General features: G+C 31.6%; 1 protein-coding gene across 3 annotated transcripts in view; it reads right to left on the bottom strand.

Moving 5' to 3' along the window:
• Positions 1 to 19,130, bottom strand: part of Slob (Slowpoke binding protein) — a 48,348-nt gene that overhangs the window by 5,222 nt on the left and 23,996 nt on the right. For 2 of the 3 annotated variants that reach the window (XM_076454743.1, XM_076454742.1), the window contains exons 5-13: positions 16,692 to 16,769; positions 13,466 to 13,734; positions 11,222 to 11,403; positions 8,380 to 8,486; positions 7,884 to 7,984; positions 7,033 to 7,086; positions 4,925 to 4,987; positions 4,226 to 4,302; positions 1,625 to 1,699 (exon numbers count right to left, since the gene is read on the bottom strand). In XM_076454743.1, the coding sequence (XP_076310858.1) occupies positions 1,625 to 1,699; positions 4,226 to 4,302; positions 4,925 to 4,987; positions 7,033 to 7,086; positions 7,884 to 7,984; positions 8,380 to 8,486; positions 11,222 to 11,403; positions 13,466 to 13,734; positions 16,692 to 16,769 (1,006 nt within the window). The remainder of the gene's footprint in view (positions 1 to 1,624; positions 1,700 to 4,225; positions 4,303 to 4,924; positions 4,988 to 7,032; positions 7,087 to 7,883; positions 7,985 to 8,379; positions 8,487 to 11,221; positions 11,404 to 13,465; positions 13,735 to 16,691; positions 16,770 to 19,130) is intronic. The other variant, XM_076454744.1, reaches the window with a different exon arrangement.

Raw genomic sequence — 19,130 nt, 5'->3', positions numbered from 1 at the left:
AGGGTTTTGAGATACAAATTTATGCACCAGTATTCACAGTTTAAAAAAAAAACTTTACAAAAAAAAAAAGCAAGCAAATTACCCTGACTTAGACATCAGGATCAATAATTGAACATTCCAGCTCAAAGTTTTCAATAAAATGGACACTAGGAACTTTAGAAGTTACAGTGGAACCCCACTAAGTGGCCACCCCTCAGAATCGGTCACCCCTTGAAAGCAGTCATTCAATTACAATCCCTTTTTTTTTATTTACATAATCCCTAATTATGTACAGTGGAACCCCTCTAATCAGACTAGTTTGTCTCAGTCCCAAAGGTGGCTGCTTTAGAGGGGTTCCACTGTATATAATCAAGGTGTTTTCAAGTACAGGTATTAAAAATATTTTAAATACTCACAGCTTATTAGATACAACAGAAAGTGTTCAACATTTCAAGACTTCATAGACAAATCTTGTATATTAATGCTTTTCACAAACTATGCCTTCAATAGCATTTCAAACATAAACTTGTGGGAAATTCAACACTGTTCTCGCTACCAATTATGGGTTTAAAATTTATGGCAAATCATAATCTATTTCACCTCCACACTCTTAAGTTTTCTTAAATTACTTAAGATAATACACCTTTAGAAATTGAATATTAACTACCATTACTTAATAATAGCTATACAACAGTTAAATCCTCAATAACTCTTAATGTAAACTTTACTTATAACACCACGATTTCTACAAGATGACAGAATCAAACTAGTGGTGTTGCATCAACTTTATACTGAGATAAGCTTCACCTTTTATGACTTGTAAATATTTAAACTTTAAGTAACCAATATTCTAGTTATTCATTGTATGACTGAATTAATTTATTGTAATTAATTATTTTCACAAACATTAATTTTTAGCTGTACTATTGGTACTATCTTTCATTTTTATTGACAACAAGACACTGTTGGAGAGGTTCTTTAAGTTTTGCTTTCAAACAGCTGATATTAAGTTGTTCAGTTGACACTGAATCTATGATTCTACTCAAAGCTGACAACCAGTGTTTGTGTGTTCCCTGTTCTTTCAGAAAATTTGATTAATTTATGCAGTGCTTATGTGCCCTTTAAATATAATTACAGAATCTGACACAATCAAACATGCTTGAGGAATTTTCTGTGTAAAAGTACTTTTATGTTCCCTCCTGGTATAATACCTTCTTATTTTGATAATTAAATACTGATACTCATTGTCATTGGAGTACACAGAACCACTAAAATGTTACAACAGCAGAACCATTCAGATATATTACCATAGTACAAACACAGTATATAAAAATATTGTAATCATTACGTACATACAAAACCTGACAGTATTGAATGGAGTAATGTTTCTCAACTAGTTAGGGTTTTTAAGACTAAATTTTTTTTTGCGAGAATAATTAACTCCAGTTTATTAATTTTCTTATCTGTTCAACAATGCATTTTTAAAACAGGTGAAAGAATCAAAGTAGAATTTTTTATGTTATATTTTTTACTACTGATTACTTGGTAATCTCACTTACTTCCAAAACACAAGAAAAAACCCCAAATTAGGACCAACGTATAATAATTTTACCAGAAATTATTTCAAAACTATAATAAAACATACCTAGACTTTAAACGTTCACCACTGTTTGAAGCAGCCTTCTCTAGTGATGAGGTTGACCTTGACTTTTTAGTATGTCTACATTAAAATAAAACTGCTTTTGTTCATCCACAAATTAAACACTTGAATATTACAACTTAGAAATGGAACAACCAAGGAGAGAGAGGTTTTCTACATTACTTACAATAAGGTAATTAGGTAAATCACCTAACAGTGCTGCTGCACTGATTAGTCACAAATAGTAAACAAGTGCTTAATTATTCCAACTATCCAGTATTTAAAATTAAATTGATTAATGCAAAATGGAGAAAATAAGAAGATAGAATTAATTAAAAAGTTTTCCAAAATATTAACTGGGTCAAATCTTTGAAATTTCAAAAAGTACTGTAAGAATTAGTCCAAGGCAAGTCATACAGACCACAACATAAACAAAGAATGTTTTATGTTCAAAAAACAACTCAACCATCGACAACAAAAGTTTAAGTTTATCAAGAAAATGTTACATTAATTTTCCAAATCTCTTCGTTTCTAGAGCAATAAGTGAATTAAAGAGGAACAGTTACGACACAAAAATATGTGACGTTTGATAAGATAAAATAGAAGTTACACACTGAAATATAGATATTAGTGAAATCACTTATAAAACATACCCGAGTTATCAACAAAACAAAGATTATACAAAAAACTGACAAGTGTTACCTCTTAAAAAGTGAATTTTGATCTTAGTGTTGGGTAACCAACACTGTCACAATTTTACTTAAAAGTGACCTATAAGAAAAGACAACTCTAAATTAGTTGTTTCAAGCTGGCAAAATAGTAATGGATTTTAACATTCAGCAAGTAACCAGATTATAATTTAGATTAATTATGAATATTCAGACCAGATGTAAATAGAATTATTATAAATAAAATCTCTTCAAGCACAACATTTGTTAGAAGAGTAAACTATAACTACAATGATAACCAATCCAGATGATAGAAACCTGTTCTTATTGAGTAGATATATAATATGAAACTTGCTAATGCTTATTAAAATAAAACAGGTTTAAGATGAAAATTTTTATAAAACAGCATTTCACAACAAACTTAAACTTTATAAATCTAAAAAATTATACATATTCTAAATCATTTTATAATTTTTAATTTCATAGAGAAACTAGAAACTATTTTAAATGATTTTCCTCAGCTTTATACAGTTTGACTTGATATGTTTACTGTGGGAATGTGAAAGACCAGCAATGTAGTTCTGGCAACAACAGTTCAGAATGTGTTATAAAAACAAACTGAAAATGCGATATTTCCAGGAAATAATAATTCACATCCTGTGCTTAAGAATTTTGGTTCATAGTTTCTAGACAGAAATCTGCCTTAAATATTTCTCTCTACTTACTTTGTTTATTGAAATATGTACCTTGGATGGTGTGTATCAATTTACCTTTAGTTACCTCTGTTTCTATCTATATCTATATAAAACTCCTTAGAGGTTGTGATGATTGAACTAAAACAATATTGTTTTTATTTATTTTTTTTGGCTTCCAACACACAGACAATGATATGAATGTAATATCTTCCTTTGACACATATGGTAATAAGAGTGACACCTTGTTTGAACATTATAGTACAATGGAACTCTTGCTAATATAATACTGGAAAAACTATGTCACAATGTGCAACCCCCAACTTCTTGAAATGTTTATCCTGTGTACATGTATAATTACAATACGGGTCACAATTTTCCCATTTTGCCTCAGTTTCCCGTCACAGAGAACTATTTTTCTTCATTGTCAGGGTGTAGATCTGACATCATACATACGTCACATTTCAGATATAATGCACTGAAACTATGTATATAAATACAGTAGTATTGTTTGCTGTGTGTCTGTGTAATTTATCAAGGTTCATTGGGTCCATAGACAGACACATTTTCAGTTTTGCACATTTTATGGGTGCTTATGCTTTTTACTATTACCTCAATTTCTTTGGATGGATCTTCACCAAATGTGGTAAGAAGATTCATTGTGTGTATGAAGAGATGCACAGATATTTTTAGATTTGCATCTTGTGTTTTTTAAGGGCAATTTTGCAATTTTTTTAACCACTACATCACCCTCTGTTGGTGGATCTTTACCAAATTTGGCATGAAGATTTCTTTGGTCCATGCAAGATGCATATAAACTTATGGTTTTGCACTTTGCAGATTTTTTTTTTTTTTTCAGTTACATATGAGAGAAGCAACTTTTCGTGTCCCAAAATAACCTTTCATTAATCATGAATTAACATAAAACTTCCATTGAGGGAACAGGTACTCCAACTAGTGTACAGTAACACACAGTAATACCATGGAATGAATCAAACACATTTTAACATTGTGGTACAAGTATCAAGAGCAAGACCAACACTGTCATCTGCACTTTCTCTACTGCAAGATTGGACACTGGTAACTAATATAACAAGTTTACACAGTTAAAACAGTGTATAAAGTACGAAAAGATTAAAAACAGGAATACATTGTAAGACATGTACAAGGATATAATAATTCAGCAAAAATAATTATGCAAAAGAAATGTAAGAAAATAGTGGCACAAAGTTTTTTTTTCACCTTACCTGAGTGACCTGTGACAGCGGCGATTCTCTTTTAGAAGTCTTCTGGCCGTTGGGCTTAGCTTTTTCTGGAAAACATGCTGCATGCATAGAGACAGTCATACCAAACCAAGCTTACGTTTAATACATGAAAGGATGGATGCTTGTTCTGTATTAATTAAACACTGCTAGCCTGCCTTATGTAAAAATTTAGAACACAAGCACTACAAGGTATTACAAATGTATTAATCATAATAAAATAACACTATTTACCAAGGATTTAATAAACAAATAGAGCTATTGATTAGAAAGGTTGTTCTAATAATAAGTATTTGTATGTTTTTACTTATCTTCTAATTGTAGAAAAAATAGTTTGTAGCTCTAGAATTGGTCTAGCTGCACTACGGGAAGGATGATAAAATAATCAGCAATTATAGTAAGTCTGACCACTCAGCTCTGCATCCATTCCACAAATTAAAATACCAGGCTCCTGTTCTTTATTTTCCTTTTACATTTTTGTAAATCTTCTTTTGATGTTTGGTACATTAAATTTATTATGAAATACATTTAGTGCTCTATTCATATGAGCCTTGTTTAATATTTTTAGGTTTTGTTTAAATATATTTCAACTAAATATAAAAACACAAACACCCAAAGAATCATTAAGATCACCAATAACTTTTATACTAATTCTGTGTAAAAAACATTAAAAAGAAATCTTACCAGAACATGTTGAGATTTCAATTCCCTGAGATCAATATTACGAAAGAAATCGAGACAGGATATCTATTCAAAATATAAACTAAATTAGAATGCATAATAACTGTTCAGTCTTAACTCTTTCCCCATACACACATAGAAACAACATAGCTTCTCACAATACAAACCAATCAATTGTGTACCATATAAACTGTGAGATTATGTTCTAAATCCACTCTGATGGACTTCTGCTTATCATAAGTAGATATTTACAGTTTTAAAGAAGCATTATAAAAAAATGAACTACACATTTTTGAGTTGTAAAGCTGATATTTATGTGGAAAGCATCTAATCACATGAGCAGATTTCCAAACCACAAAAGTGAAACAGCTCCACCCTTGCCTCTAATTTTAAAATGCTTATTATAAATTTGAAATTATTTAACTTAAGTTAATTTCAATTTATTGAACTTATCAATAATATTTAAAAATATAGTAACAATGTTGTTTCAGGATAATTTCATCTACTTGTTTTGATGATGACACAAAATAAAATGACGAAAAAGTCAAATTATACATCTAAAAACTCTTTAATAATTCATGTCATCCAATTCACCTTAAAATAGGCTACTTCATATGTAGATCCTGTTGATAGGCAAGTTAACACTCCTACGAAAAGACGTTTCTAGTCCTGATTTTTCCAAGCCCGTTTCCCTGGCTGTGGTTTCGCTAGGTAGTAGATAGGGACAGTGGGAATCTCGTTAATCCATTCATTAATGGATTTAAATGGCAATTTCATTTAAATACAAAATTATTAGCCTAATATTAATAACCTTTCAAGTTGCTCTGGGGCCTATTAGGCCCCACTTTTCGTAGGAGTGTTAACATGGTCAGTCAAACAATATGTAACAAATTATGGTAGCTAAAAATGCAAGGAAAACTACTGCTCAGGGTAGAACATATACAATAAATCATGAATGAAGATTAGCTACTGTTATCAGCAGATGACATCACCATAAGATTTCACTGTAGTTTAATTTAATTACACATTGTTTTCATAAACTGAAAACCCACACAACAGTATTAATTAAAGGTTAATATTCCTCTTTCAAACATTTCCTCCCCAAAATTGTCCAACACTGTTTGTAATAATCAGAATACTTCTACATCATGTAGACTATAAATTAAACCAAGCTGTGTTTAAATCTTGTTGACTACATTACCCAGGTCAGAGAGATCCCAAGGTTTCAGTAAAGACATCTTTAATTTTCGACCAAAAAACACAGAGCTCCTCATACCTATGATGAGAATAATGGGATTGACAGACAATTCTATAAACACCCCCACTGTTGAATATGTAGCAACACATTTTGTACATTAGATCCTTCTACACAAATCATCACATCGCATCTGGCCCAAAGGTTCAAAAAGAATACATCTGTCTTACACAACTACAACTATCTATACAACTATAATATGGCTGGAAAAAGTAAAATAATACTGGCGTTAATTTATTTAAATCTGTATCCTCTTTTTATAAAATGTCTTCCCTACCTGACAAGAGCACTTCACACAAAGAAGGCTGGTATTAAATTACCCAAACAAGTGCAGGAAAGACTCGCAACCACAAGAGAGAGAGAGAGAGAGATGGATATTTTAGTTGCATATAGGAGAGACCTGCCAAACTAAATCTGATATTGCACCAGAAAAAGGTTGACATGAACCCTTTAGAATACATAAAAATTGAGGACTGATAACGTAAAATGTCTGTCTCTCATTCTTTTCCTGTTATAATCATTGTTGAACTGTTAAATCAAATGTAAACATCATATATTGTGGACCAATACAATAGTAATGAATGATAAAGGGAACGAGAACTGGTGTAGTAAGCCTGAAGATGCAGCAACTGAACTAAAACAAGCAACAGTTCACCCCCCGTTTATTTTATCCCGATTAGGTTACAAGTATGTTCATAATTTGAATTTCTTCATCAGGTTCTATACAAACTATTTGTTGTTGTTGTTGTTGAGAGAAACAGATATTTTTAATTGTAAGGTAAATTTAGACATTTAAGAAATAACATTAGACTTTGAAAACAATCCAAAATATCAAATGGGCAAAAATGTATATTACCTCTTGTATACTTGGATATCTATACTGTTCCTGCTCAAATATAAACTTTAAGACCTAAAGAAAAACAAGAACGGGTGTTTGATAAACCACATAGAAAACCTAAACAAAAGCAAGTTCTTGTATATTAAAAATATTCAAGCCATTAGATAATTGAATATAACAAGTATTACAAACAGCATCAGTACATGGTACCAGAAAAGAAAAAAACCTGAAGATACGGAGGAACAAATTTATAGTCATATTGCAAAATTAATGTATTGCATTTAGACAAAAATTAAGGTTTAATTTTAACTATGCACAAATGTAAAGATTTAAAAAAGAACAGGTCACTAACTAACAGTGTTCTGCACTTCATATTATCCATTGTAGTACATACTTTTAAAAAACTAAATTCTAAAACTTTGAATTTAGTGCCTGCTGTATAAATTTAGTCACAATCCATCTATCCAATCTTGTAATATCCCATTTACAATACTGGAATAGACAGACAGGGGTAAACCTGTATGCCCCATTCTATGATACTTCACAGTGCAGGCATAATTATGAGCAAAATCTAAGACAATGTATTTATCTACTTCTATAAATACAATGTAGAAAAAATATTAACAAAATAATTTTATTCCAAAGCAAAATAAAGGTTAAAATATAAAATCTTTCTTACTGTGTGTCATACAAACATTCCAGGATATAAATGATAACGTAAGTAACAGGCAGGATAAAAAATTCAAAATATTCAACTGGGAAATATTACAACAGTTTTCCCAATAAACAGCATATAAAAAGTTTTCCACTTATAGTGGTCTTCATGATTATTTAGACCTCATTTAAATAAACATTAAATAAATACATACCTTTACAACCTCAGGAAAACTGGAAATGTCACTGTAGTGTTTGACTGAAGGATGGGCAGTGGAAAGTGTATACCCAGAGGTCATCTCAAACAACAGGTGGCCTAATGAGATAAATAAAATTCATCATAAGATACTAAACAAACAGTCAAAGCCTGGACCAAAAGAAAGAAATGTTTTTGATCAGTTTACATCACAGTATTTCAGCCATGTAATTATTAGATGACTTCTAAGCTTGTGCTTAGAAAGTATAACTAATAATATGATATACCTACAACATTTAATGTGTTTAAATGTTTTGATTCATAATTATAGTAGTACATTTAAAAATTATTAGAAATGAATTTACATCTGAGATATAATTATATTAAATATATACAACCCTCACAAACCCAAAACTACAAAAACAGAGAAACAATTTTTACACCAACATTTTCATTAAATAAAATATGGTTACATAATACTCTTTAAGCAAAACAATTATGTTCTGAACACTTACCAAATGTTATGGGGATAATACTTTCCCAACTGTGTCGTAGGCATTTTTTTATTACTGGATAAATTTTAGGAGTTACTCCTAGTAATGTACCCTCAAGACCAACGATTCTAAATCATGGAAAAGTTATTAACTTCAGGAGCAACAAAACAAAACATTAACTAACTGAACATTCACAAATACAAGCTTATTAATTAATCAAAATGATATATATTTAATCACTCCCAACCAACATAATTATACATGATAAATCACATGGAAAATGATTTAACAAAATAATAAAAGACATTCTAAAAAAAGATTTTCAGAAAGTCCAGTTTTGTCCAGTTTCACGAACCACATCTAAAGAGCATACACTATTATACTGATGTTTATTATAATAAATTTACCAGATATTACAGTCACTAATGCTCTATTATACTTTCAGCCAAATTTATGTATATTCTCAATTAAGAACTTTAAAAAGAGTTAAACAGAACACAAAAAAATACTACTATTAATTTTTTTAAATGTCTTCCACTCTAAGTTTAAAAAAATGTCTCGGGAATATTACACGATTCATAATTTTTTATGCAGCAGAACTAACTACATAGTTTAAAGAATGTGGTCTGGCACATTAAAATACCCCACTGACCACCTCGGTGCTCACTAATTCCACTGGACATAAACAAAGAGTGTAGATCAAGTCTCAGTCATTTGAAGAACAGTGCCATAAGCATTTAAAAGCATCCAGGTACACTCCAACTAACTTATCCATTATCAAAGTGAGAACTAGAGGTGTCCTAACATAAATAAAGAATTCTGAAATGTCACATCACAGTCAACATAAACCAAAACTTTGACACTTACTAATAATGATGAACTTTAATTGTATAACAATTAATAACTTTTAAAACACAGAAATATGTGAACTATTTTGATGTGAATGATGACAAAAGTTTACACCACAATGTATATACTTACATGTATCTCCACTACCCATACAGCACAATGTATATATTTATGTGCATGTTCACTAACTTTAAGAATGCTTGGACATCACAAGATTTTAAACATGTGTTAGGATGACAAAGTGAGAAAACTCAGCATACTTTAAAAGTAAATCCATGCCTTAAATGTGTTTGGTGTATCTGGATTTACAGACAAGATCTGACAAGGTACTACATAAAAGGCTCCTTAAATTATTTCTAAGTGTAAAGGATAAGTTAAGTTAGATAGAACAGTGGCTGGATGGAAAAAAGCAGAGGGTCGTAATAAATTGAGTTCAGTCAAACTGGATTAATGTTAGAAGTGGGGTACCTCAGGGCTCAGTCTTAGTACCACTGCTCTTTTTGATTTACATCAATGACATAAGTGAAGGAATGGTTTATAAATTAAATTTCCAGATGATATGTTTTGGTGTTGGTGGCTATGAAGAGGATGTTACCGATTTACAAAACAGATTTAGATCATTAAGTGAGTTGGACAGATAAACAATATGTTGCATTAATTACTATGTTTAAGGGAAAAAGTAAATATACATAACAAAGTACAGTAAACATAAGAGTACAATGACACCATCTATGTTAGTAGTACTAGTGTTCTCTAACATTTTAAACATTTCTGATTTATCTTAAGAAGTTCCAGTATATCACACATGATGAGGGGAACCATGGATCTTTGTTTTATTTATCAGTATATGTAGATCATAAATTTCAAACATTACATTAAAATAACTTCTTTTATCTAACATGATGCAACTTGTATATTTCATAGCTCCATAAATTTGCAGAAAATAGAGTTTGAAAGAGTGTGTCTTGAATATTTTGTTAATTCCACAGACCTGTGACCTGTTCCAGTAAAGGTCTGTTTATGTATCTACACGTTACACTTTCCTTCTCATCCATATTGGAACTCAACAAGTGGGTTCTTCTTGTTTGCTGTTTCAATTGTGTTTAAATTAGAATGCATCCATACATTTAACAGGTGGGATATGACAAATCTACTATGTTGTGGCATCAGCATGCTAGTTTGCAAGTTTCTGAAAGTGATTGGTCACTATCTATGTGATGTGCCATTTACTTTAATTTTCTAGACATTCTGCTACCTTGGCATGGTAAAAAACCAGCTCTGCTTAGAATTTGTGCTTTATACATACACACACAAATAAAATAAGCATACATGTTACATTTGTACACATTTAGTAATGTGTGACATAGGTTTTGTTTTAAAATTATAAACTCTACTGAAGTATAGTGTGACATTAGTTTTATTTTCAAACGATGACAAAGTCTACTGACAAAAATGTGACAGGTTTTATTTTTAAATGATGCTGAATTCTCTAAATGTATAAAATGGGTTTGGATAAAAAAAACATTACCATGTACAATCATCACCAGTGTATGTAAAAAACATTACCATGTACAATCATCACCAGTGTATGTAAAAAACATTACCATCAACACCAGTGTATGTAATAAACATTACCATGTACAATCATCACCAGTGTATGTAAAAAACAATACCATGTACAATCATCACCAGTGTATGTAAAAAACAATACCATCATCACCAGTGTATGTAAAAAACATTACCATCATCACCAGTGTATGTAAAAAACAATACCATCATCACCAGTGTATGTAAAAAACATTACCATCATCACCAGTGTATGTAAAAAACATTACCATGTACAATCATCACCAGTGTATGTAATTTCACAAGAAATTGTACGAGTCTTTGTATTGTAGGGGAAAAGACATATAAATTATTGAAAATATTTTCACACGCAAAAATTCTACTGTCAGTTCCATCACATATCATGACTAAGTTAATTTTACTGACTGCAGTATTATGATGAAAATACCTTGCTACTCCATTCTGAATAATTACATTTGCTGAATGCAGATGATCAAATGGTGGAAATCCTTGATCTTCAAGAAACATGATCCCCTCTAAAATTTGACGACCTAGTTGTTTAACTTGTAGTTCATCAAGTCCATGGCCAGAAGTATTATATTTCTCAGACCAATTGTCCTGGCAGTGACTCTGAATGGAATAAGGAAAAAAACATAGGGCCCAACCAGCAATTGAAACATGTTAACTTTAACATTTATGCAATTACTTCTTTTATTTGTGATTTTAAACTATGGATTGCTAATAAACATAACTCTGGCATATAGCTTATATGGCTTAATGATAACTGTGGCATGGATCCCATGGATTAATTATCACCTAGTTTCTATAGCAAAGCCTTCTAAATATGAATTCAAGTTTTTTTTGGTATCAACAATAGGGCCTTTAAACACATTTAAGGTTTTCTGATAACATGCAGGGCTTTGAAGTTGGTGGGGTCCAAAGAGCCAATGATCTTCAAAAGTTCTGGTTAGGTAGATCACGACCCCTTAAAATCAACAGAACCGTTTAAAGATTGACTCTGTATATATGATCAAAGCATTTTGTAATCAAACCTGTAATGGACCTTTCTAAGTTTACAAACACTCAGCCATGTACAGTCCACAAAGAACGTTACTACGAACGCCCATACAATGAACATTCAGTTTGAAGATGTGCGTGCTAGCTGTACTAGTGTGAAATTTATACAGCACATACAGCCTATCATGTGTGTAAGTGATACTCAATGTGTATGTGTATATGTACATAAGCCAAGCAATGTGTGTTCAAGATGTGTTGCAGGCATTTCATAGCTTTTGACAAGGCTGTCACAGTTAATGAACCCTCACCCTACACACACTTGAATGCACTATCCCAAAGGGCCCATGATAATTAACCCATGTTTAAAGTGTAGTGTTTCAAAGTTCATGTCACAAATCTGTTAGTGTACTCATCATTCAGCATCTGTAAACCATTATAAACAGAACTTGTGAATGGAAGAGGAAATATCCCTGTGAAAAAAAAAGGTTACTGCTCCACAGGTTATGCACTAAAATGAGTTAAAAGTACTTTATGCATAGTAGAAGCTCTATGCTTAAAACTTGGAGTCTAATCTTGGGGATGGTGTGGCCTTGTGATAATTAGATCAATAAATTTTCCAGTAGTTTTCTGTGTAAAATTCTAACACTTGCAGTATGCAAACAATCATTAAAAATGGTGATATTATCCAAGAATAACACCTGTTATTTCCGGTAAGTGTTTGTACTTTAGTGACTAAAAATTCTGATACTTTTTGGAAACTTTCTGGTTTATATTTTAAAAAGATATGTTTCATTAAAAAAATTAAAATCTTCAAAGTAGTGGAATTTCCATAAATTTTGTGCTATGGCCTAACTTAAATTATGTTAAGTGTTTGCCCCCATGAATAAGGCTAGTTACTAAGCTATTGCTGGGCAATTATGAGATGGTATCCTGAAAACTACCAGCTGTCAATTTAAGTAACATTTGTTACTCGATTCAGTTAATTTTCTGATAACCTCCACTGTAGACTCCATTTTACAATAAGCTACAGGACTGACCCCTGAAGATGCATGTTTTAGGAGCCTGCCTAAAAAAATATTTAAATACAAGATATGATACAAACAGATTTTTATTTTTTGACATACTTTCTGTCATTAAAAATGCAGTCTCTCAGATACAATTATAAGCTTATAATTCTATAACTTAGGGTGTGATCCCCATGGTGAAGACAATACAGATATCCCACTACAACTTCATGCTAAAAAAACATTAAAAATATAATCATGAAATCCCAAGATCTATACTAAACTTGTTTAAAATAAAGGTATGAGTAAATATTTAAAACAAGTACATTTCAAGAAGGTTTTTGAGTCTTACAAAACAATACCTGAATAGGAAACACTACCAAGTATGGTTTACTTAACTTCAGTATATAACAACTGTTAAACAGATAACACTGAAAAGTGAATGTACAAGGTAAAGAAATAATCTTGATAAGTAATTACAAATCAACAACAGAAGTTATGAAGATGTTAAGGAGAAGAAACACAAGAACAGTAAAGATAAAACAGTGCTAAACATTTAACAATGTGTCCCATGTTAGTGTTACAAAAAATGACATGTAATAAAATATAGACATGTATTACTGACCACATACATCTACTTTTTGATATGTAGAAAATAAACTTCTACGTACGTGATATAAAAGATCTTTAAGAGAACCTTTCTCATTGAAAGGCATCACTGTAACAACGTACTGTTGGTCTGCCAAGGTTATGAAAGTAATATCCAAGATAGGATAAACGTAAGGATGCTGGAAAGCCAAGAAAATTTCTAGAAGTGCCCACTGAGTAGCAGCGTTACAGTTTACGAGACAGTTGGCATTGACAGGAGCCATTGTCAGAAGTCGTTCCGTTTTTGTTGTTGTATCCTGTACCAAAAACCAGTGTTTCTCAAGTCGACTTCCTGAAACAAAAAGTAAACAATCAATGCCTTAAACAATTTCAAAAAATGAAAAAGTACAAATGTGTCTGAAAGTTACCCAATATATAGAAACCTGTTGGAAAAAAACAAACATGAAACAATTATACATGGTTTCATATAAGAGCACCTCAATAAGCAAGCTTATTATTAAATTATCTATCTATGTGATATGTATACATATAACCTATATTATCATTTATCTGTATTATCTTATATCTCTACTGGTGTTCATCCACATTCTATTTAAAAATATTCTTGTTAACAACTACAAGTTTGCAAGTTTTAAAGATATATTACTACCATAAAAACTTTCACATCAAAACTTTAATTCCTTTGGATATTGCTTAGGGTTAACAGCTACTAGTTTAAATCAACTGTTTTTAGTTATTATTCTTTATAGCACTTACCAGTTAAGTTCGAAAATACATTATTAGTTTTTACATTTACTTTCTTTGTTATGATACATCTGTACAAATAATGAATTACATTTATAGAAATTTCATATTTCTAGAGGCTTATTATGTTTCCTTTTCAGCTTTTAGAAAAGAGAAGATACTATTACTTCCTGAAGATGCACATCTTATACAGGGTAGTTAAGTCAGGTGGTGAAAGTTTTTAGAACTATGTCTAGTCTAGCTAGTTGCTTTATTCTTACAATATTAATATTATTATTAATTACATAGTATTTATTTACAATTTTGTTACTTCATAAACAGTTTTTTTGTTTCTTGTGCTGTGACAAAACTGATGCTACCAACCCCACACAGTTTGAAATAAAATAAATTAGGTTAAAATAACTTTACTAGTTTTCTTTAGTAAAGCATGGTTTATAGAAAACAAATATCCAAATAAACATACAATGACTGTGGCTCAGTGTTTATCGTTTCCTTAAGGTATGCTATTTTGTTCCTTTCATTAATAATACTGATTATACTAGTTACTACATAATAATATATTTTTATTTATTAGGTCATCCCATAAATAATGTCCACAATTTAATACAAAAAGTGTATCATTTCTGTCTTTGTACAATGCTTTAATGACTAAAATTTGTAGTAGGGTGTGTATAAAATGTTCAGACAAATAAACTAAAGCAACTGCACTTTTTCAGATCATTAATCAAATAAACCCTTATGAAAATGTATGTATCTGAAAAGCACATTAGGCATATAATGCTTTGAGTTTTAAAAAGGCAATAGTGCAGCAGATACTACAAAAAACATTCAAGGTGTTTATGAATGAAAGAAAATGTCAAAGGTGGTTTCAGAAGTTCAGATCAGGTGTCTACAGCTTAAGTGATGCATCACGTTTGGGTCGTCCTGTTGAGTTTAATGATAACTTGCTGCTGGCTGCACTTGATGAAAATTGTGCTGTAACAGTTGAAGAACTAGCACAGAAGTTTAATTCAGCCCATTCAACAGTTTGCTGTCATCTGCAACAGCTTAGAAAGGTGTCAAAACTTGGGAAATAGGTCCCCCCCCCCATGATTTAACAGAGCAAGAGTGGACATTTGCACTTTTCTGCATTCTCGTGAATGTAACTCACCTTTTGTTTGGACAGGTTAGTGACTGGAGATGAAAAATGGATATATTATAAAAATGTTAAGCACCACAGACAATGGCTTAGTGCAGGTAAACTGGCTAAAGCACAGCCCAAAATGGACCTCCACCCTAGGAAAGTTTTCTTAAGCATTTGGTGGGATCTTTTTGGTGGGATCCATTTGGAGTTGCTGCCACTCAATGTAACAATTACATCAGACCTCTACTGTCAATAGTTATTGTGCTTGAATATTACACTAAAAGAAGAGGCCTCCAAGCCCCAAAAATTTTATGGAAGTGGTATTCAAAGGCTGATGATTCACTGGCAAGAAATAAGTAATAATAATGGAACATACGTTATTGATTAAATAGCATCAAAAACATTTTAAGTCCTTTCTCTTCTTCTGAACCTAAAATTGAACATTACTTATGGGATGGCCTGATATCTTACTTACAACAAAATTACGTTTTATTTTATATACTGGAGCAAATTAATTACATTTTATTGAAATATAATTGTTTTATTTATTTCCTATAACAAATGTAAATATATTTATCTTCATTTCTACTTCATTATTTTACTTATTATAAAAATTGCTTTGCATATTTATCTTAAAACTTGTATATAGGACTAATTTAGATATATTACACTGGTTGAATATTATGAGAAACCACCAAGATTATGGCCAAAAATATTGTTAATAGTGAGGACAGCCAACTGATGAAACAGTGCATACTAATATTTACAAGTATAAATGTAAGAAAGGTATACTTAATTAACTATACTGATGACCAGTGTGATTTTTAGTTTTGTATCAAGTACATAACTCAGTCTGATTGGAAATGACTAATATGTATCTATATAATCATTTACCTATACTATACGTATCCAATATTATATACGTAGCTTTACGAATACTTTTATGGAATTAACCTTCACATAAGGATTTTCAACTTAACTTTACATTTGAAAATAATTCTCATTTTCAAATTATCATTGATGTCTGTTAAACATTCACAATTCATCAACTTGTCATACTAGCTACAGCTATGAAACTGATCAAATTTTCCACTGCAATATAATTAGAACATCAAGAAATTAACAGCAGTATCTCAAGTAATATTTATATCAGCACACAAATTATAAAGGTTTGATTTACATTGGTTTATTCCATATAAAAATTTGCTAAATTTGTTCCTTTTTCATTACGTTAAAATGTGGACATCAAGTTAACATAAGGAAAACAATCTATATTTTGATCTTTAAGAGCAGACTGAGGTATACACTAAAAATTTTTAAAATAATTTACATAAAAAAATTAACGCATCAAGAAAATCGTGTAGGAAAAGTTTTATTCTAAAAGTTACTAATTTAATTTTAACATAATATCACAAACTTACCTATGTCATTCAGGTGATGCTGAAAAACATAACGTGATGACCCACGCAAGTAGTACTCACAATTTATGAGAGCTAAATCTAGAAGACAAAAAAAAAAAAAACATTCACTGGCCAATGAAATCCAACCAATACTTTGTAACTATGATGTGGAAGCTTGAACACAGTATGATATATATAGATGTTAAACAGCAATGGTTGGTTGGTTTGGTGTTTTATGGTACAAAGCAACTAGGCTATCTGCACCAAACAAACAGTAAAAGTAAAAATTAAAGTAAAATTATTAAAATTCATAAAAGGAAATTAAGGTAAAACAAAACAAAGTTTAATTTTTGAATTAAAAACATAAATAGCATAAAATCCAATTTTTTATATCTAGTCTACAGCAGTAAGAGAAAAACTACAGTAATACAAGTTGTAAAGGATCTTCTGTAGCATAATTGTAATTATCATAACTTGCCAGGAAGACTAACAGATAAGTTCAAAAACCACTGTCAGTCACCTGAAGTTGGCCTTTCCAGTCCTGGTTCCGGGTTATGTGTCATTATTGCCGTTTTCAAAAAGTAAAGTAATACAAGTTTTAAAAGACATGTAGTAAAATTGTAATAAGAACTTGCCAAACATCTGGTAAAAATGTAAAAGCAGAGTAAATGTAGTAAAATTCATAAAAGGAAATGAAGGTAAAACAAAACAGCATTTAAAAACACAAATAGTATAAAACTAATGTTGACATCCAGTCTACAACGTTAAGAGAGTAACTACAGTAAGAGAAGTTGTAAAGGCCTTTCTGTAGCATAATGGTAATAACCACAACCTGCCAGGAGGACCAACAGGTAAGTACAAGAACCACCATCAGTCACCTACAGTTTGCCTTCCCAGTCCTGGTTCCAGGTTGTGTCATTATGGCCATTTTCAAAAAGTAAAGAAATAAAAGTTTTAAAAGACATAGAGCAAAATTGTAATAATAACTCGCCAGGATAACTAAAGGGTAGTTCAAACAGCAGCATTAAGTCACCTGAACTTGGCCTTTCCAGTCCTGGTTTCAAGTTAATTGACATTATGGCCATTTTCTAATTTCAAAATCAAATCAGATGTACTTTGATTCTTAAAAGAGAATCACATTAAAAATTTTCTAATGTATAAATTAAAAAACTTAAATAGCATTAAAAAGATTAATGGCCTTTAAAAAACTAAAAACATTTCCAAGGTGGACAGTGTTATCATCACCAATAACACTGTCTAACGTTATGGACAAACCTTGGGACAGAACATGTTTAAAATGGTGCAGTTGTTGAGAGTCATAACAGCAGCAAGACAGTAAAATGTGGCTTATTGTGACCTGAGTGTTGCACAGACAACACAATGGTGCATCAGTCCCAGATAAAAGAACAATGAGTTAAAAAACTGTGACAAATGCATAGTCTAGTTAGAACAACTTCCCCTTTCTGATCCTTATGGAAGCAAGACAGCCAAAGTCCAATAAAGGGTTTTATTTGGAAATGTTTATTTTCATGTTGCTCACTCCAAGTTGATTGCCAACTGGCATGGAGCCAAGTTTTGAATACAGGACCATAGTTCATGTATGGAACAAGCACAGCAGTAATAGTGCCAGAGCAGACAGATTTAGCTGCAGTGTCGGTAAGCCCGTTCCCACGAATACCAACATAGTCTGGTATCCAGAAAAACTGGATAGAAGGAGATGTTAAAGAGAAATGGGCCAATTGGTTTTGAATATTGGCAAGAACAAGGTGAGAACTAACATAAATCAATTCCAAGGTTAGTAGAGAACAAAGCGAGTCAGCATAAATAGTGCAACTTGAGTGCTGACTAGCTTCCATGTGATCCAGGACAAGAGAAATGGCATACAGTTCAGCAGTGAACATAAAAGACAGAGGGGATTTCACAAGCAACCACCAAGCCACAACAAACCACAGCAGAGCCCACAGATTTCAAACCATCTGTGTAAATAGGAATGAAAGGGTGGTTTGAAAGATGTTCAGCAAATAACAGACAATATTTCCCAATCGGGAGTATCTGCTTTTCTCAGATGACTTAAAGATAGGTCACAATTGGGGACTGTAAGAAGCCATGGTGGGATGGGCTGACCAGTGGATACAGCAATGTTATCCAAGAACAGACCCAATTCATCCAACTAAGCCTGGATATGAAGGCCAAAAGAAGCAAGAAGCAATGGCAGACTGTCTGTTCTGAAAAAGAATGACCCACCGAGAAAGAAAAACACAACCCCAGGTGGGATGCTTTGGTAAGGAACAAAGTTTCGAAGCATATAGTAAAGACAGTTGCAAACAGCAGAGGTGCAGAGGAGATTCACGAAACTCTGTGTATAAGCTCTGAATTGGAGAAGTGTGGAAAGTCCCAGTGCAGAGCCAAAGTTCTTGATGATGAATGGGGTCCAGCATCTTTAAAGCCAAGGTCCTGGCA

This window comes from Tachypleus tridentatus, chromosome 9, assembly GCF_004210375.1.
Source record: "Tachypleus tridentatus isolate NWPU-2018 chromosome 9, ASM421037v1, whole genome shotgun sequence".
NCBI classification, from domain to species: domain Eukaryota; kingdom Metazoa; phylum Arthropoda; class Merostomata; order Xiphosura; family Limulidae; genus Tachypleus; species Tachypleus tridentatus.
Note: the sequence above shows the minus strand (reverse complement) of the source record. Positions and strands in the feature narration are given on the sequence as shown.